Here is a 27,536-nt window from a genome sequence, read left to right as displayed (position 1 = left end):
CTGGAAAAAACAGCTCCTCCGCCCCCAAGAATAAGCACCAGGTGTAGTGAATATTTATCTTTTAAGGAAAAATAGTTGCATCCTTGTTACCAACTGACTTTCCTTCTTATGGCCCATGGATAGGGGAGCAAACTCCCAGTTACCCCCAGGCCTGTAAGTTTTACCCGTTTCTTAGCCTGTTTGTTTCCTTGCTCTGGGAGAGTGCAGTAAGTGAAAATCTCACAAGTCCACAGGTTGATTCTTTTCCTTTCACAATTTAATACTTTCCGAACATGTTAAGAACATGAATAAAAATGCCCTTTTAATCATATACTTACTTTTTAACAGTTAAGTTTTTTATTTTGAAATAAAAGATTTTGAGATAATATGTCTAAATTTAGAGAGGAGCTGCAAAAATACTATAGAGAGCAAATTTCCTGTTCCAAACAAGAGGGAGTAGACACATTTCACCGTATTCCAGTTAGATGCAACTATATAGGTAGTTTAAATGTAAATAGATGGAAAAAGACATAGCATGCAAATGCCAATCAAAAGAAAGCTGGGGTGGCTATACTAATATCAGATAAATTAGACATCAGAGCAAAGAAAATTACAAAGGACAAAAAGGAGCACTACATAATGATTCAAAGGGTCAATCCACCCAGAAGACAGAGCAATCTTAAATGTGTATGCACCAAACAACAGAGCTTCAAAGTACATGAAGCAAAACTGAACATAATTGAGAAATAGACATAAATCCACAGTTATAGGTGGGAACTTCAATAGCATTATATACTTACTTTTCAAGTGCACATGTAACATTCACCAAGGTAGACTATATCCCAGGTCGTAAAACAAACCCCAACAAATATAAAAGAATTAAAATCATACAGAGTATATTCTTTGACCATAATGGAATCAAACTAGAAATGAAAAACAGACTACAGGAAAGTCTTCAAACACTTGGAAATTAAACAACACACTTCTTACTAATCCATGGGTCAAGGAGGAAGTCTCAGGGAAATAAAAAAATACACTGACCTTAATGAAAATGAAAATACAGCATATCAAAATTTGTAGGTTGTAGCTAAGTCAGTGCTGAGTGGACTTTTTTTTTTTTTTTTTTTTGGTTGTATGCGGGCCTCTCACTGCTGTGGCCCGTCTCGCTATGGAGCACAGGCTCCGGACACACAGGCCCAGCGGCCATGGCTTACGGGCCTATCCGCTCCATGGCATGTGGGATCTTCCCGGACCGGGGCACGAACCCATGTCCCCTGCATCGGTAGGCGGACTCTCAACCACTGCGCCACCAGGGAAGCCCCTGAGTGGACATTTATAGCACTAAATGATTATATGAGGAATAGAGGAAAGGTCGCAAATGAATAATCTAAGCTTCCACCTTGAGAAAATAGAAAAAAAGAAGAGCAAAATAAACCCAGAGCAAGCTGGAGGAAGGAAATAATAAAGAAGAGAGAAGTTAATGTAATTGAAAACAAAAACAGTAGAGAAAAACAATGAATCCAAAAGCTGGTTCTTTGAAAAGAGAGATTCTGACTTAATTGGTAATGGGTGCAGTTTGGGCATTAGAATTTTACAATCTCCCCAGGTGATACCAATGTTTAATGGGAATTGAGAGCCTCTGCTGTGGAGGCCAGATAATTTTCTCAGGTTAAACCCGGTGTTGGCATCTATGGCCCGCCCCTTTTATTTCTCCTGAGGAAAATTTGTAGCCGGTTCATTTTCTCTCACTTTTTGTTGTCCTCAAAGTCAGTGCTGATCCTTTCCCTTGTATGTTAACTTCCCTGCCTGACTGCCCTTTTGCCATCAGTATAGCCCTGACCGGAGGTGAACTGTTCCCAACTGCAACCCCCCTCCACTTCACACCCACACCACCTTGATTGATTTGGGATTAACCCCCAAAACCCCCTCTGATTGGTTTGTCACACATCATTGGTCACCAGCTTTAGGCTGTGATCACCCAAGCCATAGTAACAGTGTGTCTAGTGCACCTGGTCTTGTGACCCTGGCTCTGAGGGAGCTGAAGGACTTGGTTTTTCCGTTCTGGTGGCCAGTGCAGTGCCTGCCCTTTATTAACACAGTATTAACAGTTGATGTACGGTGGATTTGCACTTGCTCAGTAAGTTTGGGGTTGTTTGTTTGTTTGACCTTACATGTGAGACCTGTTATTGTTTCTAAAACCTGGGATAAAGGTATTTTTCTCCTAATAAATTCTGATGATCACTTTAAATCAGGCAGATGTTATTGTAAATGTATTAGGGGTACATGTGCCTAAATTTCAATGTGGAAGCAACTCACAGCAAGAGATAAGACATAACGGAAATCATTATTTTTTAAAAATTGTTTGAGTTTCTATCTGGAGAAAGAATTATGTATTTCATAGTAAAAGCTATTCTTGTTGATTTACTTTATTCTTAAGGGGTCTTATTTGCAAATGGTATTTTATCTTAAGAGGATTTATGCTTTGTACATATATCTCTTTATTATTAAGATGCCAAGCCTACTTATTTATCTGGGTAGTTGAAATTATTGAATATATGTATATAAATCAAAAAGAAAATGTAGGGAATTCCCTGGCGGTCCAGTGGTTAGGACTTGACGATTTCACTGCCATGGTCCAGGTTCAATCCCTGGTCAGGGAACTAAGATCCCACAGGCCATGCAGCACAGTCAAAAAAGAAACAAAGAAAGAAAGAAAGGGAACATACTGCTAATTTTTAAAAAGGTATTAGAACTGGGGCCTTTTTGCTTAAAAGGCATAAAACAGATTTTAATTTAGAAAGGGTCTAGGACCATTAAAATTTGTCAAGATAACGTCACAGAATAGGCCACCCAAGCTGAAACCTTCCAGTGAGGTCTGTATTAGCCAAACAGTGGGCTGAGAGATTGGGAAGGAGGGGGCGGTGTTAGGAAAGTGATAATTCAGTTGTATGCTTCCAATTTTCAGTATTCTTTCTTTCATTAAAAGAAAGGTTTCTTGTAGTTCAGACCAGAGGTTGACAAGCTATGGCCTGTGAGCTAAATCTAGCCTACCACCTGTTTTTGTATGGCCTGTGAGCTAAGAATGGTTTTTAACATTTTAAGTGGTTGAAAAATGAAGAATAATATTTCATGACATGTGAAAATATGAAATTTGAATTTTAGTATAATAAAGTTTTATTGGGACAGAGCCATGATCATTTGTTTATGTACTGTCTGTGGCTGCTTTCATGCTACAATAGCAAATTTGAGTAATTGCCACAGAGACCATATGGCCCACAAAGCTGAACATGTTTGCTATCTGGTCCTTTACAGAAAAAGTTTGCTGAACCCTGATTTAAACTCCCTTCCCAATGTGGCCTTCCCATGCAAGATGATTTCTACTCAGGAGGTTTGAAATTCCCAAGTAATTTGTTAACATTAAAGAGGGTAAGCCTGTTTCCTGGTAACAGGGATAACTGTGGTTGACATAGAAATACTTGACTGCGTGGCAGGAACCTACCTAGGTAAATTGGCATTTTCTTCTTTTTTCTTTAATGCTTTTTGAGGGCTTTGGGAAAGAGTTGACCTCCAGACTCCTCATCTGGTCACAGGGGACTCATGAGTCACACGATGTGTCTTAATTTTTAAAAACAAGCTTTAAAATGACTGAGATGAAGGCAGTCTTCTTTTAAAAAGTACAGAAAAGTTCACCGACTCCAATTTCTGGTATCTCTTCTTTTTTAAAGACAAAGATTTGTGGGGGGTAAGGAGAAGCAGTAAAATATGTAGGATATGTTCTTTTTCTTCTGATTATTTTTTGTTTACTCAAATATTTATGGTTTTAGTTACTGGAGTACTGAAATGTGGTAAAGATAAAAGATATTTGAGGTGAACAGGCTTGAAGGGAAGTTTTGTTTCCACAACACTGAAACAGTGATAGATTGAATTGTTTTGTAGAGAGGGGTGAATTCTGAATTAAAGCATAGGCAGTGGACTCACATGGTCTCGGTGTGGAGAGGGTTAGTATTGTTTACCCCAGAGCAGAGGTAATCAGCTCAAGAAACACATCTATAGTATTTATGATTTCTGTTTAAGGAATAGTTTGGGAGTTTCTTTGCCCACATGAGCAGGAATTGATCCTTAAGAATAAAAGAAGTGTGCTGCTCTGGTCTGACCAATGGCCTAACTCAAACGTCTGTCTCTGTTAATGGCCCTGAAGGGTATTTTCCTGAAAGTCTAAGGGAGCTGGACTTTTAGATGCTTCTTTACTTAAGGATTACTTCCAAATACCATCATGGATTTATCCTCCCTGATTTTATCTCAGTCCTTCTTGAACCTGTTTACATTTTCATTCTGTTCCACTTCTTGAGCTGATGAGTTCTCTAAGTTCCCTAAACATTGCTCAAAGTCCTGCTTTCTTTTTGATAAAATTGCCTTTAGGTTACAGGGATTGCCCCTTCGTTACTTTAACTCTGTGATTGGGTGAATAAAGTCAACAATTTCCACACTCGTCTTGATTCTTATTGATTTCTGCTTCATTCTTTTAGAGCAAGATTTCTCAACCTTGGCAGTATTGGCATTTTGGGCCAGATAAATCTGTGCATTGCAGGATGTTTAGCAGCCTCCCTGGTCTCTCCCCCCAAGATGCCAGTAACGCTGCCCCTTCCTAGTTGCGATAACCAAAAATGTCTCCAGGTATTGCCACATTGTCCCTGGGGAACAAAATTGCCTTCAGCTGGGAACCACTGCTTTAGATATTTGTCTTTTCCAAACTGTAAGTTTTTGTGCTTTGGGGACTAACTTTATAAATATGGAGGCTCCTCTATCCAGTTGATTGTATTGTGCTTTTCTGGGTTTTTTCCAGCTCTGGTTGATGTCCATCTTGAACGACAGTGACAACTACTTTTCATAGTTTCAGTTTTTTCAGGTCAGCTGCATCGTTTGTGAGTGGTGTGAGGAACAAATACCTTGAAAACTTAGAATTTTTTTCTAATTATAAATGTCCTATATGTGTACTGTAAAAATGTGGAGAATGGAAAAAATTAGAATGTTTTTGTCACTCAGAAAACTTCAGTGTTATTGATGCAACTAATGCTGGTAAATAGGTTTATGGCCTTCATTATTTTCTATAATTTTATTTCATAGGTGCAATCTTGCTATAAGACCAATTTTTATACTGTTTTTCCACTTAACATTTTTAATTAATTATGGCTGTGTTGGGTCTTCGTTTCTGTGCGAGGGCTTTCTCTAGTTGCAGCAAGTGGGGGCCACTCTTCATCGCAGTGCGTGGGCCTCTCTTGTTGCGGAGCACAGGCTCCAGACGCGCAGGCTCAGTAATTGTGGCTCACGGGCCCAGTTGCTATGCAGCATGTGGGATCTTCCCAGACCATGGGAAAATTTCTCGAACCTGTGTCCCCTGCATTGGCAGGCAGACTCTCAACCACTGCGCCACCAGGGAAGCCCTCCACCCAACATTTTAACATAAATGTTTCCCTGTGTACCATGTTTAAATAATTGAATGAAATACCATAATATTAATATACTTTAAGTATTCCTCTTGTTTGATAGCTAGGTTTCATCTATTGTTTTCATTAGGGAGTTTTAATGAACATTTTGTTCATAAATCATTTTCTTTGTTTTGGATTACTTTTCAAATATGAATGTTGGAAGTAGAATTCCTGGATCAAAGGGTATGAATATGTATAAAGTAGAGCCTTAGATTATTTTTAAGTTGCTGCATGGCCCCACAGATGGCAGTGAATAGTGGCTTCTTGAACTGACGATGCATTTCAGAAGTATGTCTGGTGGGTGTATAGAAGGAAAGAAAGGGCTGTGTTTGAGTTAATCACTTTTCCTGCCGCCTGCTCTTCTGCGGGAACATTAATGGGGAGTCAAGTAGCCACCAAACCACAGACTTAGATTCCAGTCCCAAATAATTCTAGTTGGGTTGACTTCCAGACAGTGCTCCTTTAAGAGGGAGTTTCACCCAAGGAAGGCATTTACTTTATACAGTTGTATTTTGCCTGGCTTACAGTCAATGTTAAGATAAATCAGAATGCTGTTAATCATTTTGGTTGAGATTATAGTAGGAATAAGATCTGAAATAAGATCTGAAATAAGATCTGAAAACCTCCTTCAAATTACTGTGCAAGGTAAGGGCTGGTGCACATTTCATTTCTGCCAAAACAAAGGAATACTCATTGTGGGGGGTAAGGAAGAAAATAATGTCATTGTAAAGTATGCACGCTGAATAGAGGACTAGAAAATAAACAGCTGAATAATATATCCAAATGTAAGGCAATGAGGTACATTGCACTGTACTTATTTTTGGTTTTGCTTAACAAAAAATTTTATTCTAAAGAACTTTTTAAAGTGTACCACCAAATGAAGTTTCACATGTTGTCTTTAGGGGTGCCTGGAAGCAGAACCTGAGACCATATTTGAATGTACATGATTTGTTGACGGAGTGCTCTCAGGAGAAACTTATAAGGGAGCAAGGACAAGAAGGCAGGGAAGAGGAAGAAGCTAAAGTAAGGATATAGTCTTAGGAAAGTCTAGCCTTAGCCTGTTTTGGTTAGGGGCATGGTTGGGGTGGTGTAGAGCTGCTGGCTGCCCCTGGGAGGGAGACAGGGAGGGTATAATTTCCCTGGCAGGACTCCAGCCCTTGGGGAAAGGGACAGCTGTGAGCCATTAGCAGCCAACAAGCAATACCTGGGAGATGGGTATGCTAGCTAGTAAAGGGGATGTGGGTGGGGCATATTTACTTTGTGCAGGACACTGTGCTGAGACCTGGGGGTAAGATATGAATGTGACATAGTTCCTGCTTTGAAGATGGTTGCAGTCTTGTGGCAGGGCTGACCATGTAAAGAATATTTACAGTGCATATAAAGAGCATTTTACATGGACAGAAGCATGTATAGAGAGACTTGGATAGAAAGCAAAGGAGCGAATAATTGTGAGAGAGGCGTATCTGGGGAACCTCACTGAGGAGATCTACCAAATGGGTTGGACCAGGTTGGGGGAAAATGAGATGGTCCGGGTAAACAGTCAGGGGACTGTAGGCAGAGGGAAGAGCCCTGTCTAAAGGCTGGCAAGTATGAAACAAGATGGTATGTTCATGGAGTCACATGAGGCATAGCATGTGCAGGACGCAGGGGGGCAGCAGCTGATGAGGCCTGACAAATTGGAGCCGGAATGCTGTGGACCTCCAAGGCTATGCTCAGGAGTCTTGGGCTTAGAAGGGGCAGCATTCCTGCTGTTAACCCCCCAGCCTGCCTCAGGTCTCGGGGTCAACTTGGAGTGCTCTGAGCTCTGCCCTCTGGTGGCCATGTAGCTCCAAGCATGTCATTTAAACATTTCTGAGCCCCAATTTCATCTGTAAAATGGTGATAATGATGTTTATAGGACTGTTGTTGTGATTAGAAGTAATAAAGACAGATCTAAAGATTTGCCATCATGGAATTATTCTGCTGATATTTACTGTTCTGTCATTTTCCTGTAGTAATTAAAACAGCAGTGCTGTCACAGAAATGAATCAGTGGACTTTAATGGCCCAGACCCCAAAATTTGCTTGCTTTGTTTTATTTTCTAAAAATTATAAGCAACCCAGTTTCCAGGACTGGTGTTATTGGTGTTAATCTTTTTCCTAGGCTCTTTATTGATAATAAAAGATTTTTTGTTTCCATCTATAGTAAAAAATGATTGTTACTGTAGTAGTTTAAAAAGCACCAGATTTGGGAATTCCCTGGCAGTCCAGTGGTTAGGACTCGGCGCTTTCACTGCTGGGGCCCCGTGTTCAATCCCCAGTCAGGGAACTAAGATCCCACAAGCCGTGTGGCGTGGGGGAAAAAATAAGCACCAGATTTTACAGATTCTTAAAATTCGGCACTGCCCTCAGTCATGAACAGTTTCATAGCTCATCTAAAGAAGAGAATATTATAGAAAATGGAGACACTCTTTTAGCCAGAGTTCATAAGACCAGAACTTCAGATGAGAGGAGTATCTAGCTTACAAGAAGTCTTAGGTCTCCTGAAACTTTCAAGAAAGTGAAGAGAGAGGGGCCATACTCAGTTGGCTTTCTTCACTGAGAGTTTTTAGAAAATAGAAGTATTTCTTCTATGGCATATGCTGCCTTCAATCCCAGTATAAGCTATCCATATGGAGGTTATGTTCAGTAGACATAGAAGTTTTCTATTGATGTTATTCTTGACTCTACCTAAAAATTTCTCATTGGTAAAATGTCACAATATTTTTTAAAGGTTTTTTTAGCTTTATTGAGATATAATTTACATACTAGAAAATGCATCCATTTTAAGTAGACAATTCAGTGGGTTTTAATATATTTACAGAGTTTTGCAACCATCACTACTACCCAATTTTAGAACATTTCTGTCACCCCCAAAAGAAGCTTTGTGCCCATTTGCAGTCAGTATGTGTTCTTACTCCCAACCCTAGGCAACTACTAATCTACTTCCTGTCTCTATAGATAGGCCTGCTCCTACTCTGGACATTTCATATAAATGGAATCATACGATAAGTGATATGCTGTTTATGACTTCTTTCACTGAGCATAATGTTTTTGTTAAGTGGGTTTTTTTTACATGTTTTACATTTGTTTTACACATTGTAGCATGTATCAGTACTTTGTTCCTTTTTATTGCTGAGTAGTATTCCATGGTCCAGATGTACCACAGATTGTTTAACCATTCACCTGTTGAAAGAAATCTGGGTTGTCTCCAGTTTCTATTATGAATAAAGCTGCTATAAACATTTGTGTATAGGTTTTTGTGTGAGCATGTATTTCCATTTCTCTGGGGTAAATGCCCAGGAGTGTAATTGCTGGGTCCTGTGATAGTTACATGTTTAATTTTTAAAGGAATAGCCAAATTGTTTTCTAGAATACCTGTACCATTTACATTCCCACCAGCAGTGTATGAATGATATAGTTTCTTCACATCATCACCATTTCAATTTTCACTGTTTTTTATTTCAGCCATTGTGGTTTTAATTTTCATTTCCCTGATGGCTAATGATATTGAACCTCTTTTCATGTGCTTATTTGCCATTTGTAATGCTTTTTGGTGAAATGTCTGTTCAAATCTTTTGCCCATTTTAAGTTGAATCATTTGTTCCTTACTGTTGAGTTTTGAGCATTCTTTACGTATTCTGGATACAAGTCCATTGTTGTAAATGTGGTTTGTAAATATTTTGTCCCATTCTGTTACTTGTTTCTGTATCTTCTTAACAGTCTTCTGCAGAGCAAGTTTTTCATTTTGATGAAAGTGAATTTTTCTTTGATAGATCTTGCTTTTGGTGTCAAATCGAAGAACTCTTTGCTTAACCCTAGGTTCTGAAGATTTCCACCTTTGTGTTTCTAAAGTTTTTTACTTTTACATTTAAGTCCATGATACATTTTAAGTTAACTTCTATATAAGGCATGAGACTTAGGTTGAAGTTCTTTTTTTTTCCTATTGTTCCAGTAACATTTGTTAAAAAGACCATCTTCCTCCATTTGATTACTTTTCTACCTCTGTCAAAAATCTGTTGGGCATATTCGTGTGGGAGTATATTCATTTTAATACTGCAAAATATATTAGGTTGTGGTAGGCAGAATAATGGGCCCCCTGAGATGGTTATGACCTAATCCCTGGAACTTGTGAACATGGTAGGTTACATGGCAAAGGAGAATTACGGTTGCTAATCAGCTGACTTTAAAGTAGGGACATTATCCTGGATTATCTGGGTGAGCCTGATGTAATAACAAGGGTTATTAAAAGTGGAAGAGGGAGGCAGAAGAGAAAGGTCAGAGAATGAGGTGTAATGATAGAAGCAGGGTTAGAGAGATGCAGTGTTGTTGGCTTTGAAGATTGAGGAAGCTGGCCAGGATCCAAGGAATGTGAATGGCCTCTAGAAGATGGAAAAGGTACGGAAATGGATTCTCTCCTAGAGCCTCCAGAAAGGACCACAGCCCTGCCAACATCTTGATTTTAGCTTAGGAATACCTGTATTAGACTTCTAACCTACTGAACTTACTATTAGAGATAATAAATTTGTGTAGTTTTAAGCCACTGCGTTTGTGGTAACTTATTGCTGCAACAATAGAATAGTAATAAATGGATATTTCAGAAAAGTTCCCATTGATAATAGGATTCTAAATGTTTCGGCACACCATTTATCTGGAAAGTTTACATATATGGAACATCCCAATGGTATCAGACAAATGAAGTGGTACTCTAGGTAGATTTGTGCATTCAATGGGGAATAATTAGAAAATACATTACTTTTATCTTTAAATTTCTACATTCATTGTGACTTTATGTTCCCTTTTGATGGGAAGTGTTTTGTGACTTGTTTTTGTTTGCATTTCAGAAGAGTGTTTAAATGTCTTGACTTTTACACTGGGAACCAAACACAGCCCCCAAAATTTATGTGATAGGAGGTTAACATCCTATTTAAACAAACATTCTTTATTTTGCAATATATACAGATACTGAATTATTAAGTTATAAACCTGAAACTAACATAGTATTATATGTCAATTATATCGCAATTTAAGAAAAGAAATATTGAGTTGACTTTGATAGTAGGACAAATAGAGTTTGATTAATCATTTTGATACTTAGGCTGATCCTATTCATTTTTTTAAATAACAGCTTTATTGAGTTATAATTTACATACCATATAGTTTACCCATTTAAACTGTACAGTTTCATGATTCTTATTTTTTGATTTTCTTGTTGTTTTTTAAACATCTTTATTGGAGTATAATTGCTTTACAATGGTGTGTTAGTTTCTGCTTTACAACAAAGTGAATCAGTTATACATATACATATGTTCCCATATCTCTTCCCTCTTCAGTCTCCCTCCCTCCCACCCTCCCTATCCCACCCCTCTAGGTGGTCACAAACCACCCAGCTGATCTCCCTGTGCCATGTGGCTTCTTCCCACTAGCTATCCACCCTACATTTGGTAGTGTATATATGTCCATGTAACTCTCTCACTTCGTCACAGCTTACCCTTCCCCCCGCCATATCCTCAAGTCCATTCTCTAGTAGGTCTGTGTTTTATTCCCGTCCTACCCCTAGGCTATTCATGACACTTTTTTTCTTAGATTCCATATATATGTGTTAGCATACGGTATTTGTTTTTCTCCTTCTGACTTACTTCACTCTGTATGAGAGACTCCAGGTCCATTCACCTCACTACAAATAACTCAGTTTCATTTCTTTTTATGGCTGAGTAATATTCCATTGTATATATGTGCCACATCTTCTTTATCCATTCATCTGTCTATGGACACTTAGGTTGCTTCCATGTCCTGGCTATTGTAAATAGAGCTGCAATGAACATTGTGGTACATGACTCTTTTTGAATTATGGTTTTCTCAGGGAATATGCCCAGTAGTGGGATTGCTGGGTGGTATGGTAGTTCTATTTGTAGTTTTTTAAGGCACCTCCATACTGTTCTCCATAGTGGTTATATCAATATACATTCGCACCAGCAGTGCAACAGTGTTCCCTTTTCTCTACACCCTCTCCAGCATTTATTGTTTCTAGAGTTTTTGATGATGGCCATTCTGACCAGTGTGAGATGATATCTCATTGCAGTTTTGATTTGCATTTCTCTAATGATTAATGATGTTGAGCATTCTTTCATGTGTTTGTTGGCAATCTGTATATCTTCTTTGGAGAAATGTCTATTTAGGTGTTCTGCCCATTTTTGGATTGGGTTGTTTGTTTTTTTGTTATTGAGCTGCATGAGTTGCTTATAAATTTTGGATATTAATCCTTTGTCAGTTGCTTCATTTGCAACTATTTCTCCCATTCTGAGGGTTATCTTTTGGTCTTGTTTATGGTATCCCTTGCTGTGCAAAAGCTTTTAAGTTTCATTTGGTCCCATTTGTTTGCTTCTGTTTTTATTTCTATTTCTCTAGGAGGTGGGTCAAAAAGGATCTTGCTGTGATTTATGTCATAGAGCATTCTGCCTATGTTTTCCTGTAAGAGTTTGATAGTGTCTAGCCTTACATGTAGGTCTTTAACCCATTTTGAGTTTATTTTTGTGTATGGTGTTAGGGAATGTTCTAATTTCATTCTTTTACATGTAGCTGTCCAGTTTTCCCAGCACCACTTATTGAAGAGGCTGTCTTTTCTCCACTGTATATCCTTCCCTCCTTTATCAAAGATAAGGTGACCATATGTGTGTGGGTTTATCTCTGTGCTTTCTATCCTGTTCCATTGATCTATATTTCCGTTTTTGTGCCAGTACCATACTGTCTTGATTATTGTAGCTTTGAAGTATAGTCTGAAGTCAGGGAGCCTGATTCCTCCAGCTCCATTTTTTGTTCTCAAGATTGCTTTGGCTGTTCGGGGTCTTTTGTGTTTCCATACAAGTTGTGAAATTTTTTGTTCTAGTTCTGTAAAAAATGCCAGTGGTAGTTTGATAGGGATTGCATTGAATCTGTAGATCGCTTTGGGTAATAGAGTCATTTTCACAATGTTGATTTTTCCAATCCAAGAACATGGTATATCTCTCCATCTATTTGTATCATCTTTAATTTCTTTCATCAGACTCTTATAATTTTCTGCATACAGGTCTTTTGTCTCCTTAGGTAGGTTTTTTCCTAGATATTTTATTCTTTTTTGCAGTGGTAAATAGGAGTGTTTTCTTAATTTCACTCTCAGATTTTTCATCATTAGTTTATAAGAATGCCAGAGAGTTCTGTGCATTAATTTTCTATCCTGCTGCTTTACCAGATTCATTGATTAGCTCTAGTATTTTTCTGGTAGCATCTTTAGGACTCTCTATGTATAGTATCATGTCATCTGCAAACAGTGACAGCTTTACTGCTTCTTTTCCGATTTGGATTCCATTTATTTCTTTTTCTTCTCTGATTGCTGTGGCTAGAACTTCCAAAACTGTGTTGAATAAGAGTGGTGAGAGTGGGCAACCTTGTCTTGTTCCTGATCTTAGTGGAAATGGTTTGTTTTTCACCATTGAGGATGATGTTGGCTGTGGGTTTGTCATATATGGCCTTTATTATGTTGAGAAAAGTTCCCTCTATGCCTACTTTCTGCAGGGTTTTAGTCATAAATGGGTGCTGAGTTTTTTCAAAAGCTTTCTCTGCATCTATTGATATGATCATATGGTTTTTCTCCTTCAGTTTCTTGATATGGTGTATCACGTTGATCAATTTGCATATATTGAAGAATCCTTGCATTCCTGAAATAAACCACACTTGATCATAGTATATGATCCTTTTAATGTGCTGCTGGATTCTGTTTGCTAGTATTTTGTTGAGGATTTTTGCATCTATGTTCATCAGTGATATAGGCCTGTAGTTTTCTTTCTTTGTGACATCTTTGTCTGGTTTTGGTATCAGGGTGATGGTGGCCTCATAGAATGAGTTTGGGAGTGTTCCTCCCTCTGCTACCTTTTGAAAGAGTTTGAGAAGGATAGGTGTTAGCTCTTCTCTAAATGTTTAAGAGAATTCGCCTGTGAAGCCATCTGGTCCCTGGCTTTTGTTTGTTGTAAGCTTTTTAATCACAGTTTCAATTTCAGTGTTTGTGATTGGTCTGTTCATATTTTCTATTTCTTCTTAGTTCAGTGTTGGCAGGTTGTGCATTTCTAAGAATTTCTCCATTTCTTCCAGGTTGTCCATTGTATTGACATACAGTTGCTTGTAGTAATCTCTAATAATCTTTTGTATTTCTGCAGTGTCTGTTGTTACTTCTCCTTTTTCATTTCTAATTCTATTGATTTGAGTCTTTCCCTTTTTTTCTTGATGAGTCTGGCTAATGGTTTATCAATTTTGTTTATCTTCTCAAGGAACCAGCTTTTAGTTTCATTGATCTTTGCTATCATTTCCTTCATTTCTTTTTCATTTATTTCTGATCTGATCTTTATGATTTCTTTCCTTCTTCTAAATTTGGGGGTTTTTTTGTTCTTCTTTCTCTAATTGCTTTAGGTGCAAGCTTAGGTTGTTTATTTGAGATGTTTCCTGTTTCTTAAGGTATGATTGTATTGCTATAAACTTCCCTCTTAGAACTGCTTTTGCTGCATCCAATAGGTTTTGGGTCGTCGTGTCTCCATTGTCATTTGTTTCTAAGTATTTTTTGATTTCCTCTTTGGTTTCTTCAGTGATCACTTCATTATTAAGTAGTGTATTGTTTAGCCTCCATGTGTTTGTATTTTTTACAGATCTTTTCCTGTAATTGATATGTAGTCTCATAGCGTTGTGGTCGGAAAAGATACTTGATATGATTTCAATTTTCTTGAATCTACCAAGGCTAGATTTGTGACCCAGGATATGATCTATCCTGGAGAATGTTCCATGAGCACTGGAGAAAAATGTGTATTCTGTTGCTTTTGGATGGAATGTCCTATAAATATCAATTAAGTCCATCTTCTTTAATGTATCATTTAAAACTTGTGTTTCCTTATTTATTTTCATTTTGGATGATCTGTCCATTGGTGACAGTGGGGTGTTAAAGTCCCCTACTATGATTGTGTTACTGTCGATTTCCCCTTGTATGGCTGTTAGTATTTGCCTTATGTATTGAGGTACTCCTATGTTGAGTGCAGAAATATTTACAATTGTTATATCTTCTTCATGGATCGATCCCTTGATCATTATGTAGTGTCCTTCTTTGTCTCTTGTAATAGTCTTTATTTTAAAGTCTATTTTGTCTGATATGAGAATTGCTACTCCAGCTTTCTTCTGATTTCCATTTGCATGGAATATCTTTTTCCATCCCCTCACTTTCAGTCTGTATGTGTCCCTAGGTCTGAAGTGGGTCTCTTGTAGACAGCATATATATGGGTCTTGTTTTTGTATCTATTCAGCCAGTCTGTCTCTTGGTGGGAACATTTAATCCATTTACTTTTAAGGTAATTATCGATACGTATGTTTCTATTACCATTTACTTAATTATTTCGAGTTTGTTCTTGTAGATCTCTTCCTTTTCTTCTGTTTCTTGCCTAGAGAAGTTGCTTTGCATTTGTTGTAAAGCTGGTTTGGTGGTGCTGAACTCTCTCAGCTTTTGCTTGACTGTAAAGGTTTTAAATTCTCCTTCAAATCTGAATGAGATCCTTGCTGGGTAGAGTAATCTTGGTTGTAGGTTTTTCTCCTTCATCGCTTTAAATACGTCCTGCCACTCCCTTCTGGCTTGCAGAGTTTTTGCTGAAAGATCAGCTGTTAACCTTATGGGGATTCCCTTGTGCGTTATTTGTTGTTTTTCCCTTGCTGCTTTTAATATGTTTTCTTTGTATTTAATTTTTGATAGTTTGATTAATATGTGTCTTGGCATGTTTCTCCTTGGCTTTATCCTGTATGGGACTCTCTGTGCTTCCTGGAATTGATTAACTATTTCCTTTCCCATAGTAGGGAAGTTTTCAACTATAATCTCTTCAAATATTTTCTCAGTCCCTTTCTTTTTATCTTCTTCTGGGACCCCTATAATTCGAATGTTGGTGCGTTTAATGTTGTCCCAGAGGTCTCTGAGGGTGTCCTCAGTTCTTTTCATTCTTTTTTCTTTATTCTGCTCTGCAGTAGTTATTTCCACTATTTTATCTTCCAGGTCACTTACCCGTTCTTCTGCCTCAGTTATTCTGCTATTGATCCCATCTAGAGTATTTTTAATTTCATTTATTGTGTTGGTTGCTTCCTCTTTAGTTCTTCTAGGTCCTTGTTAAATGTTTCTTGCATTTTGTCTATTCTATTTCCAAGATTTTGGATCATCTTTACTGTCATTATTCTGACTTCTTTTTCAGGTAGACTGCCTATTTCCTCTTCATTTGTTTGGTCTGGTGGGTTTTTACCTTGCTCCTTCATCTGCTGTGTGTTTTTCTGTCTTTTCATTTTGCTTTTCTTACTGTGTTTGGGGTCTCCTTTTTGCAGCCTGCAGGTTCGTAATTCCCATTGTTTTTGGTGTCTGTCCCCAGCGGCTAAGGTTGGTTCAATGGGTTGACAGGTTTCCTGATTGAGGGGACTAGTGCCTGTGTTCTGGTGGATGAGGCTGGATCTTGTCTTTCTGGTGGGCAGGTCCACGTCTGCTGGTGTGTTTTGGGGTGTCTGTAGCCTTCTTATGATTTTAGGCAGCCTCTCTGCTAATGGATGGGGCTGTGGTCCTGTCTTGCTAGTTGTTTGGCATCGGGTGTCCTGCACTGTAGCTTGCTGGTCATTGAGTGAAGCTGGTTGTTGGTGTTGACATGGAGATCTCTGGGAGATTTTCTCCGTTTTATATTATGTGGAGCTGGGAGGTCTGCTGTGGACCTGTGTCCTGAAGTTGGTTCTCCCACCTCAGAGACACAGCCCTGACGCCTGGCTGTAGCACCAAGACCCTTTAATCCACACGGCTCAGAATAAAAGGGAGAAAAAATAGGAAAGAAAGAAAGGAAGAAAAGAAGGAAGGAAGGAAGGAAGGAAGGAGATAAAGTAAAGTAGGATAAAATAAAGTTATTAAAGTAAAAAATAATTATTAAGAAGAAAAAAATTTTTAAGTTAAAAAAAAACCCCGGATGGTCAGAACTCTGGGACAAATGGTGAAAGCAAAGCTATACAGACAAAATCTCACACAGAAGCACACATGTTTGGTGGTGTGGGGTTCAGCTTTGGAATTGGCCCCGCCTCTGCGCATAGGTCGCCCCAGGGCGTCTTCTCTTCGCTCAGACAGGACAGGGTTAAAGGAGCAGCTGATTTGGCGGCTCTGGCTCAGGCTGGGGGTAGGGAGGGGTATGGATGCAGTGCGAGCCTGTGGCGGTAGAGGGCGGCATGACGTTGAACCAGCCTCAGGCACGCCGGGAGTTGTCCCTGGATTCCGGGACCCTGGCAGTGGCGGGCTGCACAGGCTCCTGGAAGGAGAGGTGTGGAGAGTGACCTGTGCTCGCACACAGGCTTTTTGGTAGCGGCGGCAGCTGCCTTAGCGTCTATGCCCGTCTCTGGTGTCCGCAATGATAGCCGCGGCTTGCGCCTGTTTCTGGAGCTCCTTTACGCGGCACGCTTAATCCCCTCTCCTCACGCCCCAGGAAATAAAGAGGCAAGAAAAACTCTTGTCTCTTCAAAAGCTCCGCGCCGGTCTCTGGAGCTCCTTTAAGCAATGCGCTTAATGCCCTCTCCTTGCGCCCCAGGAAGTAAAGAGGGAAGAAAAGGTCTCTTGCCTCTTTGGCGGGTCCTGACTTCTCCCGGTCTCCCTCCCGACCAGCTGTGGCGCACTAACCCCTCAGGCTGTGTTCACGCCGCCAACCCCAGTACTCTCCCTGCTATCCCACGGAAGCCCGAGTCTCAGCTTCCCGCCTCCGCCGCTCTGGCGTGTGAGCAGACAAAGCTCTCGGGCTGGTGAGTGCTGGTCGGTACCGATTCTCTGCGGGAATATCTCCACTTTGCCCTCCGCACCCTGTTACTGCACTCTCTTCTGTGGCTCTGAAGCTTCCCCCTCTGCCACCCGTAGTCTCCGCCCGTGAAGGGGCTTCTAGTGTGTGGAAACCTTTCCTCCTTCACGGCTCCCTCCCACTGACGCAGGTCCCATCCCTATTCTTTTGTCTCTGTTTATTCTTTTTTCTCTTGCCCTGCCCAAGTACGTGGGGGAGTTTCTTGCCTTTTGGAAGGTCTGAGGTCTTCTGCCAGTGTTCGGTGGGTGTTCTATAGGAGCAGTTCCACGCGTAGATGTATTTCTGATGTATATGTGGGGAGGAAGGTGCTCTCTGCGTCTTACTCTTCCGCCATCTTCTCTCCCCTTCCATGATTCTTAATATATTCACTGATATGTGCCAACATGACTACAGAGCACTTTGAATATCTTATCTCATTGCCTTCAGATTTATATTGTTTTTCATGAGAAGTTAGCTGTTAATGTTATTGGGGTTCCCTTATAAGTGAGGAGTCATTTTTCCCTTGCCACTTTCAAGATTTTCTCCTTGTCTGGCTTTCAGCAATTTGACCATGATATGCCGTCTATTTGTGCAGCTGCTTGCAGACAGTAGTGTAGTAGTAGTAGTAGTAGTAGTAGTAGTAGTAGTAGTAGTATAAACTACTTGGAGTTTTTTGAGCTTCCTGGATGTGCAAATTAATGTTTTTCAGTTACATTGGGAAGTTTGCAGCCACTAAAAAAACATTTTTTTTGCTTTTTTCTCTCTCTCCTTGTGGCACTCCCATTACATATATGTTGGTGCATTTAATGGTACCCCACATTTCTCTCAGACTTTGTACATTTTTCTTCATCTTTCTTCCTGTTTCATGGTTTTCTTTAGTTCTAGGAACATATTTACATGGCTAATTTGAAGTCTTTGGCTGTTAAATCTGACATCTGGTTGCACTTACAGGCAGTTTCTGTTGCCTGCTTTTTTGCTGGTGTATAGGTCATACTTTCCTGTTTCTTTACATGTCTCCTAACTTTTTGTTAGATACTGGGCATTTTAGATAATATAACATAGCAACTTAGTACTGGTGCCCCACCGCCCCTCAGGGCTCTTTATTGTTATTTGCGTCTGAATTTTTTTAGTGACTGGCTGCATTATTTTATTGAAGCCTATTTACTCTCGTCCTTTGCCCTGAAGTGTGAAGTCTTGATGTTGCTTCTTAGGCTTGCTGGCTTTGGTATGCCCACAGTCACCCTGGGATTGACTGTGGTTTTGGCAGGGCTCTTTCTGACTCTTTACCCTGACCACATCCAGCTGTTAAACTCCACTGATTACTGTTGTTTTTAATAGTGCCCTGGGGCATATGTTGCTCCCCAAACTGATCCAGTCAAATTAGGGCTCCTTTGAAGGGATAGTTCCTGAGATCAGTATTAGAGATTTCTTCTGACCTCAGGATGGTTCCTCCCAGCTATTTCTTTCCTTGGTTCTCTCCAGCATGCTAGTGTAGGCTTGGACTTCTCCACACACTGTTGCAAATGAAGTCACTTCCATCGGAGGAAGATTTAGAACCCTTTATTCTGTGGCCTACTTCTCCCCCTAGGCAAAATCTCTGAGCCACAGCTCTAATGTGGGGGGGGCAATGATGTTTTTCCCTCTGAGTGGTGACCCCAAGTCTCCTAGGTTTGCCTCTCCTAATGTAGAACCCACGAGCAGGGCCCAAGGCAATTAGGGCCTCAGTATTCTTGGTGGTATCACACCCCTGGACTTAGCCTCCATACCAGAAATGGGGGCCACCTGGAAGAAGGGATCCCCCATCTCTCAGCCACAGTTGTCTGGAACGTAACCTCATCAACCAGTAGTAGCTGTGGACCAGATGAGAAACACACATCCTGCTCTTCCCAGGAGAAAGCTTTACAACTGGGAGCTGGAGCAGAGGGAGCTCTGTGTTCTTGGCTGCGCTAGTGTGGTGTGATATCTGTGCTGGGAGCGGGGATGGAGGGAGTGGTTCTAGGTCCAAATACCATAGACTCTTACTTTATGTACTGAGTTGTAGTAGATTTTCTTTAATAAGTGCTTCTTCATTTTCTGTATGCCCTTAGGACCATTTCCAGAGATTTTATTTTATTTTTTTTTAAAGGGAACTTTATTTTTATTTATTTATTTTTGGCTGCATTGGGTCTTCGTTGCTGCATGGGCTTTCTTTAGTTGAGGCAAGTGGGGGCTACTCTGTTGCGGTGCATGGGCTTCTCATTGCAGTGGCTTCTCTTGTTGTGGAGCACGGGCTCTAGGCACACAGGCTTCAGTAGTTGTGGCTTGCAGGCTCTAGAGAACAGGCTCAGCAGTTGTGGCACACGGGCTTAGTTGCTCCACAGCATGTGGGATCTTCCTGGACCAGGGCTCGAACCCGTGTCCCCTGCATTGGCAGGCGGATTCTTAACCATTGCGCCACCAGGGAAGCCCTCCAGAGATTTTAAATGAGTGTTTTTTGTTTATTTTTTAAGTAATTTTCACCAGTTTCACTGGGGAATGGATCCACAAATCTCTTCACATTGTCATGCCAGAAATGGAGCTCTACTAGCTTTTTAGCATACAGTTTTGTTTCTGTTACTCCTAGTTGCTCATAGTGGCCTTGTACTTGGATTTCTATCTCCTTGGTAGATTGTGAGTCTCTTGAAGGCAGTAGCCCTGACCTTTATTCCTTGTTGGATCATGATTGTCCCTAGTAGCATTTTATATACTGTGGCACATAAAAGAATGGTAGTTATTGACTGTATCACTGTCTTTTCTAGTTTATATTTTCAGCACTTCTTTTGTGACTTAAAGTGTCTTACCGTGTTTTCCTTTTTTTCTACTCTCTAGGGCTGATGTGTTCCCAGAAAGATGGTGCCTCTTTTTTATCTGTCACTGGTCTCTCTTTCTCTCTTTCCCTTCCTCCTCTCTCTCTCTCTCTCTCTCTCTCTCTCTCTCTCTCTCTCTCTCTCTCTCTCTCTCACACACACACACACACACACACACACACACACACACACATACACACAAGGATGCTTAAACCATTGGAAGTTTTCATTAAAAGCATTATTTTTCACGATATAGGAGCTTTCGATAGCATTTCTTGTGATGGTTAGATATAATTTTAAATTAGGCTAGTAATTTGTGGGATGGGAATAGGTAGAGAGTGAGAAAGGGGGATAAAGGGCAGGCAGAAAAGCAATGGGTTGTGCTTTGAAAGATGAGACATGCCTCACTTGTTCTTTCTTCAGCCAGCCATGTCTCATGCCTTTTAACCTTGGCCCTTGACAGCTCTGCCTTTGCAACTGCTTTTTCCTTTCCTGCTCCTCTCTTATTGGGGATCCCTGGCTGATGATGTCCCTGTGGCTGCCCCCCTTTGTTTGGGTGGACAGTGGTCATGTGGCCACATCTGAGGCTCCAGCCAATTCTATACCATTCATTCTCTGCTGCTTGGATTTCCTCCTAAAGCTAATATGTGGCCTCACCCAGTCTTTGACACACTGTGTATTGGAGAATTTGGTAGTACTCTTCTCCCATCACTCTAGGTCATTTGAGAATATTCTTAACAGAAATCATTTGATTTGTGTGATTTGCCTGCTGCTGCTTCTTGAGCAGTATTGACTGCCCTCTGGGATGGGTATGTGTGTGTTGACTATTTTATTCAGTGTTGTTCTCTTTCCCAGGATGCTCCAGGATGAAACGTCATAGAACTCTCAGCAGCAGTGACAGTTCAGACGAGAGTGAGTAGAACCAGCCAACAGCTGGTAACTTCTGTGTCTGTAATCCTTGAGGATTTCTTTGACTTGAGGACAAGCTGTTTCATGCTTCTTTCAATGGTCAAAAAATAATGTTTCTAGGAAGGAAAGCTTGGAGTACCATTTTTCTTATTCATTTAAATTTCATTAGACATAGATAAGTTAGGTGAGAGAATTGGTTTTATGTGGCATATAGCATTTTGTTTTTCACTTTTTATTTACCCAGGCAACAAAAGCCACATCTACCAATGATTTAACAGTTCTTTTCTAGAAAGTAAGAGAAGTATGAGAGCATAAATTGTAGGCCCTACAGTTCTCTTTGTAGCTCAGGTACTAAGTGTTTGACTGGATGAGTCATCATTTGTAAAAGACAACAACTTTATTAACAGCATTTGGGGAAGTGCTGAAGGATACACAGATTACCTACTCCACATTTTTAGTTTTTTTCAGTTGCTTTTGCAGATACTTTTCCTCCAGATGGAACATGAATTGTGTTATTCCAAGTTATTATGAAATATGATTCCACCAAATTGAATCTCAGCTTTAGCATTGTTGAAGCTTTTGTACCCTGGGATGTCACCCATAAATGTCATTAAACTCCATTATGAAACTTTTTTGGTTGCAATTTAACTATTTTCTTCAGTGGTATGAGGTCACTGTGCTCTTCTCCATCATGTATATATATACATATATGTTTTAAACATCTTTATTGGAGTATAACTGTTTTACAATAGTGTGTTAGTTTTTCCTTTACAACAAAGTGAATCAGTTATACATATACATATGTTCCCATATCTCTTCCCTCTTGCATCACCCTCTCTCCCACCCTCCCTATCCCACCCCTCTAGGTGGTCACAAAGCACCGAGGTGATCTCCCTGTGCTATGCGGCAGCTTCCCACTAGCTATCTAATTTACATTTGATAGTGTATATATGTCCCTGCCACTCTCTCACTTCGTCACAGCTTACCCTTCCCCCTCCCCATATCCTCAAGTCCATGCTCTAGTAAGTCTGTGTTTTATTCCCGTCCTACCACTAATCTCTTCATGACAGTTTTTCCCTTAGAGTCCATATATATGTGTTAGCATACGGTATTTGTTTTTCTCCTTCTGACTTACTTCACTCTGTATGACAGACTCCAGGTCCATCCACCTCATTATAAATAACTCAGTTTCATTTCTTTTTATGGCGGAGTAATATTCCATTGTATATATGTGCCACATCTTCTTTATCCATTCATCTGTTGTCCATCATATATTTCATATTCTTTTGGATGACATTTAGTTATAATAGCAGGTAATAAATCTCAGTATGTTTTTCTAATTATCTTTTGCAGGTCCTTCCACTTCCTTTACTTCTGGCTCGATGTATAGGAGCAAGTCAAAAATTCCAAATGAACACAAGAAACCTGCTGAGGTGAGATCAGATATTAAATTCTTAAGACTTAAAAAATAGACAGATAGCTACCGTCTGCCTACATATCTACAATACCCAGATCTTGGAGACATGAGGAATAAACTACATGCCAATGGATAGGCTTGTTTTTTGTTGTTTGTTATTTTTTGCGGTACGCGGGCCTCTCACTGCCGCGGCCTCTCCCGTTGCGGAGCGCAGGCTCCGGACACGCAGGCCCAGTGGCCATGGCTCACGGGCCCAGCCGCTCCGCGGCATGCGGGATCCTCCCGGCCCAGGGCACGAACCCGTGTCCCCTGCATCGGCAGGTGGACTCTCAACCACTGCGCCACCAGGGAAGCCCTAGGCTTGTTTTCTGATGAAATTTTTTGTTTTTCAAGAAAGATTCCATTTCCTTTTTCCTTTGGGGAAAACAGTAGTCTTCACTGTGCTTTCATTTTGGTGATGACACCTAAGTGTCTGGCTTTAGAATATAAATCCTTTCCTAGCCAAGAAGTCAAAGGGAGCCAGATTTGGAGAATTGGGAAGGACGAAAAGAGCCAAAGATCTGGCCTGTGATAGGAAAGAGATAAGTTGGCAGGTCGGAGGCAGTGCAGGAAAGGATAGATGAGGAAGTCGTGGATAGAGAAGGAAAGGACTGGGTTGGGGATCTGGGCTCTGGTAAGTCCTCACAGCCTTCAGAGCACTACCACCAGGCCAGGAAAAATGGGCCAGTCCTTGTGAGGCTAGTCATCTTCTGCCTCAAGGACAGCAAAATGCCAGGGTTGCACCTGGATTTGGTAATTGTTTAATGAATCCTACAGACTTTCCTCTGTGATAATTAAATGATGAGAAACTGACCCTGTCTATCTTCACTTCTACTATGAGTAGTCTTCCTTGGCTGCAAAGGAAAAGGGAAGGTATTAGTTAACTATTGCTGCATTATACATTATCACAAAATTATTGGCTTAAAGCAGCACACATTTATTATCTCAGTTTCTGTGGGTCAGGAGTCTGGGCACAGCATGACTGGGCTCTCTGTTCAAGGTCTTTCAAGGCTGCAATCAGTGTGCTGGCTGGGCTGTGTTCTCATCTGGAGGTTTGACTAGGGAAGAATTTGCTTCTGAGCTCATTCAGATTGTTGGCAGAATTCATCTCCTTCCAGCTTGAGGCCTGAGGTCCCTGTTTTTTCATTGACTTTTGGTAGAGTACCACCCTCCACTCCTAGAGGCTGCTTGTAGTTCTTTGCCATGTGGCCTTCTCCATAGATCCTCTCAAAACACAGCAGCTTACTTTTTCAAAGCCAGCAAGGGGAGAGTCTTTTACTCCAGTCTGCTAAGACTGAGTCTTATATAACATAATCATGAGAATGACATCCCATCACATTTGCCACATAACATAACCTAATCGAGGGAGTGATATCCCATCATGTCTGCCATATTCTGTTGATTAGGAACAAGTCCAGGTTCCACCTGCCCTCATGCAAGTTGGTGGAGGGCAGCATTGCTTTAGGGTGTGAACCAGAGAGAGCATTTCTCCCTTTATCAGAGGTCACTTTTCATTTTCACCTTTTGCCAGGGATCTTTCTGGGCACAGTAGAATATCAGTGTGTATTTATATGTGTCTGTGTCATGCAGAAAAACTTAGGGAATAAAACGCACATAAACAGGAGCAGAACAAATTTCCCACCTATCCAGAGGAGGCTTTGACTACAGAATGGTGAGAAAGAAACCTTGCTACTTTCCTATTTAGGACAGCCAGTCCTCGAACATAAAATGACTCAAGAGCTTTGGGTCTTAAGGCCTGCTGCCTCCGAGTCAGTGAGAATATCAGTCTTTTGTTGCAAGAGATAGGGGACCTAGGCTACTAGAAGCAAATTTTTTCACTTATATTTCCCATTCTATTATAAGAGAGAGAACCTGATATTGTAGGACAAAACCAGCCTTGGCATTAGGAAAGATTGATTCCATGTGTTGCTTGGCTGGTTTATTTCATCTCTCTAAAATCATTTGTTTTGTCATTATAACATGGACATTATCACACCTACCTCTCATAGGTACCATTTATTGTAATTTTCTGTGCCAAGAGCTTTTTATTAGATAATCTGATTGTTTCCCAAAATTAAGCAATTGTAAGAACCTCCTTGGATGCTTCCTTCATTTAAAAATTTTATTTAATAACTTATTTATATCAGTATGGACTGACATATATTTATTTTATACTTTGGGTTATAATCCAGTACTGCATAATATATTGTATTTCTCAAATTATTCTATATATCAGTGAAATAATCTCTCTTATTTTTCTCTTTTCAATTTCCATTGATTTCTACTCTTATTTTTATTATTTTCTTCCTTCTTGCTTCAGTTTTATTTTGTACTTTTTCTAGATTCTTGAGGTAGATGCTTAGGCTATTTGAAATTTGTCCTTTTTTCTAGTATAAGAATTTTAGTGCTATAAATTTCCCTTTAAATACTGCTTTAGCTGCACTGCATTAATTTTGGTATGTTTATTTTCATTTTCATCCGTTTCAGTATTTTTATTTTCCTTGAGACTTCCTCGTTGATCCATGGATTATCTAGAAGTTTGTTGTTTAGTTTCCAAGCGTTTGGAGACTTTTATTGCTATCCTTCTGTTATTGATTTCTAGTTTCAGTTCATTTTTGTCAGAGAACATAGTGTGTATGTTTCAGTTCTTTTATATGTGTCAAGGTTTGTTTTCTGGCCCAAGATATGGTTTATCTTGGTGAATGTTTCATGGGCACTTGAAAAGAATGTGTATTCCACTGTTGTTGGGTCCTATTGGTTGATGGTGTTCTGCTGTATCCCAGCTGATTTTCTGCCTAGTAGTTTTATCAGTTGTTCAGTTAGGGCTGTAGCAGTCTCCAGCTGTAATTGTGGATTTGTCTATTTCCCCTCTCAGTTCTATAAAATTTGCTTTGTGTATTTTGAAGCTCTGTTGTTAGGTGCATACATATTTAGGATTGCTATATCTTCTTGGTGAATTTATCATCGTGTAATGTCCCTCTTTGTCTTTGGTAATTTTGTTTGCTCTGAAGTCTATACTATCTAATATTAATATCATTTCTGGCTTTCTTTTGATTCCTGTTTACATGGTATATGGTATATTTTTTCCATCCTTTCACTTTTTGTTTATACATATGATTTTTATTTGAAATGAGTTTCTTGCAGATGATATATAGTTGGGTCATTTTTTAATCCACTCTTTCAATCTCTTTTAATTGGCATATTTAAAACATTTATATTTAATGTAACTTTTACTACTGTTTGGTTTAAGTCTGCCATTTTACTATTCTTCTGTTTGTTTTCTCTGGGTTTTTTGTTCCTCTTTTATTTTCTGTCTTCTTGTGGATTACTTGAACATTTTTTTAAATTCCATGTTGATTTTTCTTCTTCTTTTTCTTTCTTTTTTTTTTTTTTGGCTGCACCGCACAGCTTACAGGACCTTAGTTCCCCAACCAGGGATTGAACCTGGGCTCTCAGCAGTGAAAGTGCAGAGTCCTAACCACTGGACTGCCAGGGAATTCCCCCATGTTGATTTTTCTATGGTGGTTTTAAGGGTATATCTTTGTGTAGATTTTTAGTGGTTGCTCTTGGGAAGCAACCTTTAAAAGGGAGGGCCTTTAACAAACATGACATCAGTCTCCTGGTCTCTACATGTTACCACTTTGAAGTAAAGGAAGCTTACCACCATTTGGGTTTGTTTATCCACCCCGCCCCTACCTTTATCATATAGTTGTCTTAAATATTTTCTCTATATACATTGAGAACTACATTAGACAATGTTAGAATATTTGCTTCAACAGTAACATATTATTATAAAACTCAAGAGGAAAAGTGTAGTCTATTATATTTACCTGTATTTTTATTCTCTTGTTCTTCCTTTATTCCTGATGTTCCAACCTTCCTTTTGTTTATTTCCTTTCTATATGAAGAACTCCCTTTAGCTATCCTTTTAGGGGAAGTCTGCTGGTGATGAGTTCTCTTAGTTTTCCTTCATTTGAGAATGTCTTGGTTTTACCTGAAGAATATTTTCACTTGATATAGAATTCTGGTTTGACAGAACTTTTCTTTTGGCACTTGAAAAATGTACTACTTCCTTCTTGCCTCCATGGTTTCTAATTAGAAATCTGCTTTCATTCAAATGGTTGCTCTCCCATAGGTAATCAGTCATTTCTTTTCCAGTTGCCTTCAAGATTTTTCTTTGTCTTTAGTTCTCCAAAGAAAACTTTAGAAATCCATGCCTGGGCATGGATTTCTTTGGGTTTATCCTGTTTGGGCTTTGATCAGCTTCCTGAATATAAGTTTATATATTTTGCCAAATTTGGGAAATTTTCAGCCATTATTTCTTCAGCTATTTTTCAGCTCCACCTTTTTTTCTCTCCTTTTGAGACTTCAATTGCATGAATGCTAGCTCTTTTGTTATTTCCCATAGGTCCTTCAGACTCTTCATTTTTTTTCAGTGTATATTCTTTCTGTTGGTTAGGTTAATTTCTCTTTTTCCCTGTTTCTTTATTCTGTTAATTCCATTATTCTATTGAGCCTATCCTATGTGTTTATTTCAGTTATTATATTATTCCATTTCACATTTTCCATTTGGTTATTCTTTGTATCTTCTTATTTCTTTGCTGAAACTTTCATTTTTTGTTGTTGTTTCAAAAGTGTTTGTAATTTCTCGTTGAAGCATTTTTATGATGGCTGCTTTAAAATCCTTGTCAGATAATTTCAACATTTGTGTCATCTCAGTGCTGGTATCTATTGATGGTCTCTTATTCCTGGTCCTTAGTATTATGAATGATATCCTATTGTGTCCTAGGCTGGGTTTTTGTTTTGTTTTGGTTTGGTTTTTGGTATTATATTATCAGACACTAAGTCTTATTTAAATCTGTTTTAGCAGGCTTCCATAATAACCAGACCAGTGGGGAAGAGGGACACTGACTTTTTACCACCAGTTACACAATTCCTAGGCTCCCCATCCTAGATCTGTTATCTCTCTAGGAAAGTAGTTCTTTTATCCCTCTGGGAAGGAGGAAAGGTGTCTCATTACTACT

At 39.6% G+C, this 27,536-nt stretch overlaps 1 protein-coding gene across 4 annotated transcripts in view; it reads left to right on the top strand.

Moving 5' to 3' along the window:
• Positions 1 to 27,536, top strand: part of JADE3 (jade family PHD finger 3) — a 176,483-nt gene that overhangs the window by 80,628 nt on the left and 68,319 nt on the right. For all 4 annotated transcript variants that reach the window (XM_067024130.1, XM_059050578.2, XM_067024131.1 and 1 more), the window contains 2 exons: positions 21,003 to 21,059; positions 22,410 to 22,489. In XM_067024130.1, the coding sequence (XP_066880231.1) occupies positions 21,014 to 21,059; positions 22,410 to 22,489 (126 nt within the window). In that variant the 5' untranslated portion in view covers positions 21,003 to 21,013. The remainder of the gene's footprint in view (positions 1 to 21,002; positions 21,060 to 22,409; positions 22,490 to 27,536) is intronic.

This window comes from Kogia breviceps, chromosome X (genome assembly GCF_026419965.1).
Source record: "Kogia breviceps isolate mKogBre1 chromosome X, mKogBre1 haplotype 1, whole genome shotgun sequence".
Taxonomy (NCBI): Eukaryota; Metazoa; Chordata; class Mammalia; order Artiodactyla; family Physeteridae; genus Kogia; species Kogia breviceps.
This window is presented reverse-complemented; position numbering and strand designations above follow the sequence as displayed.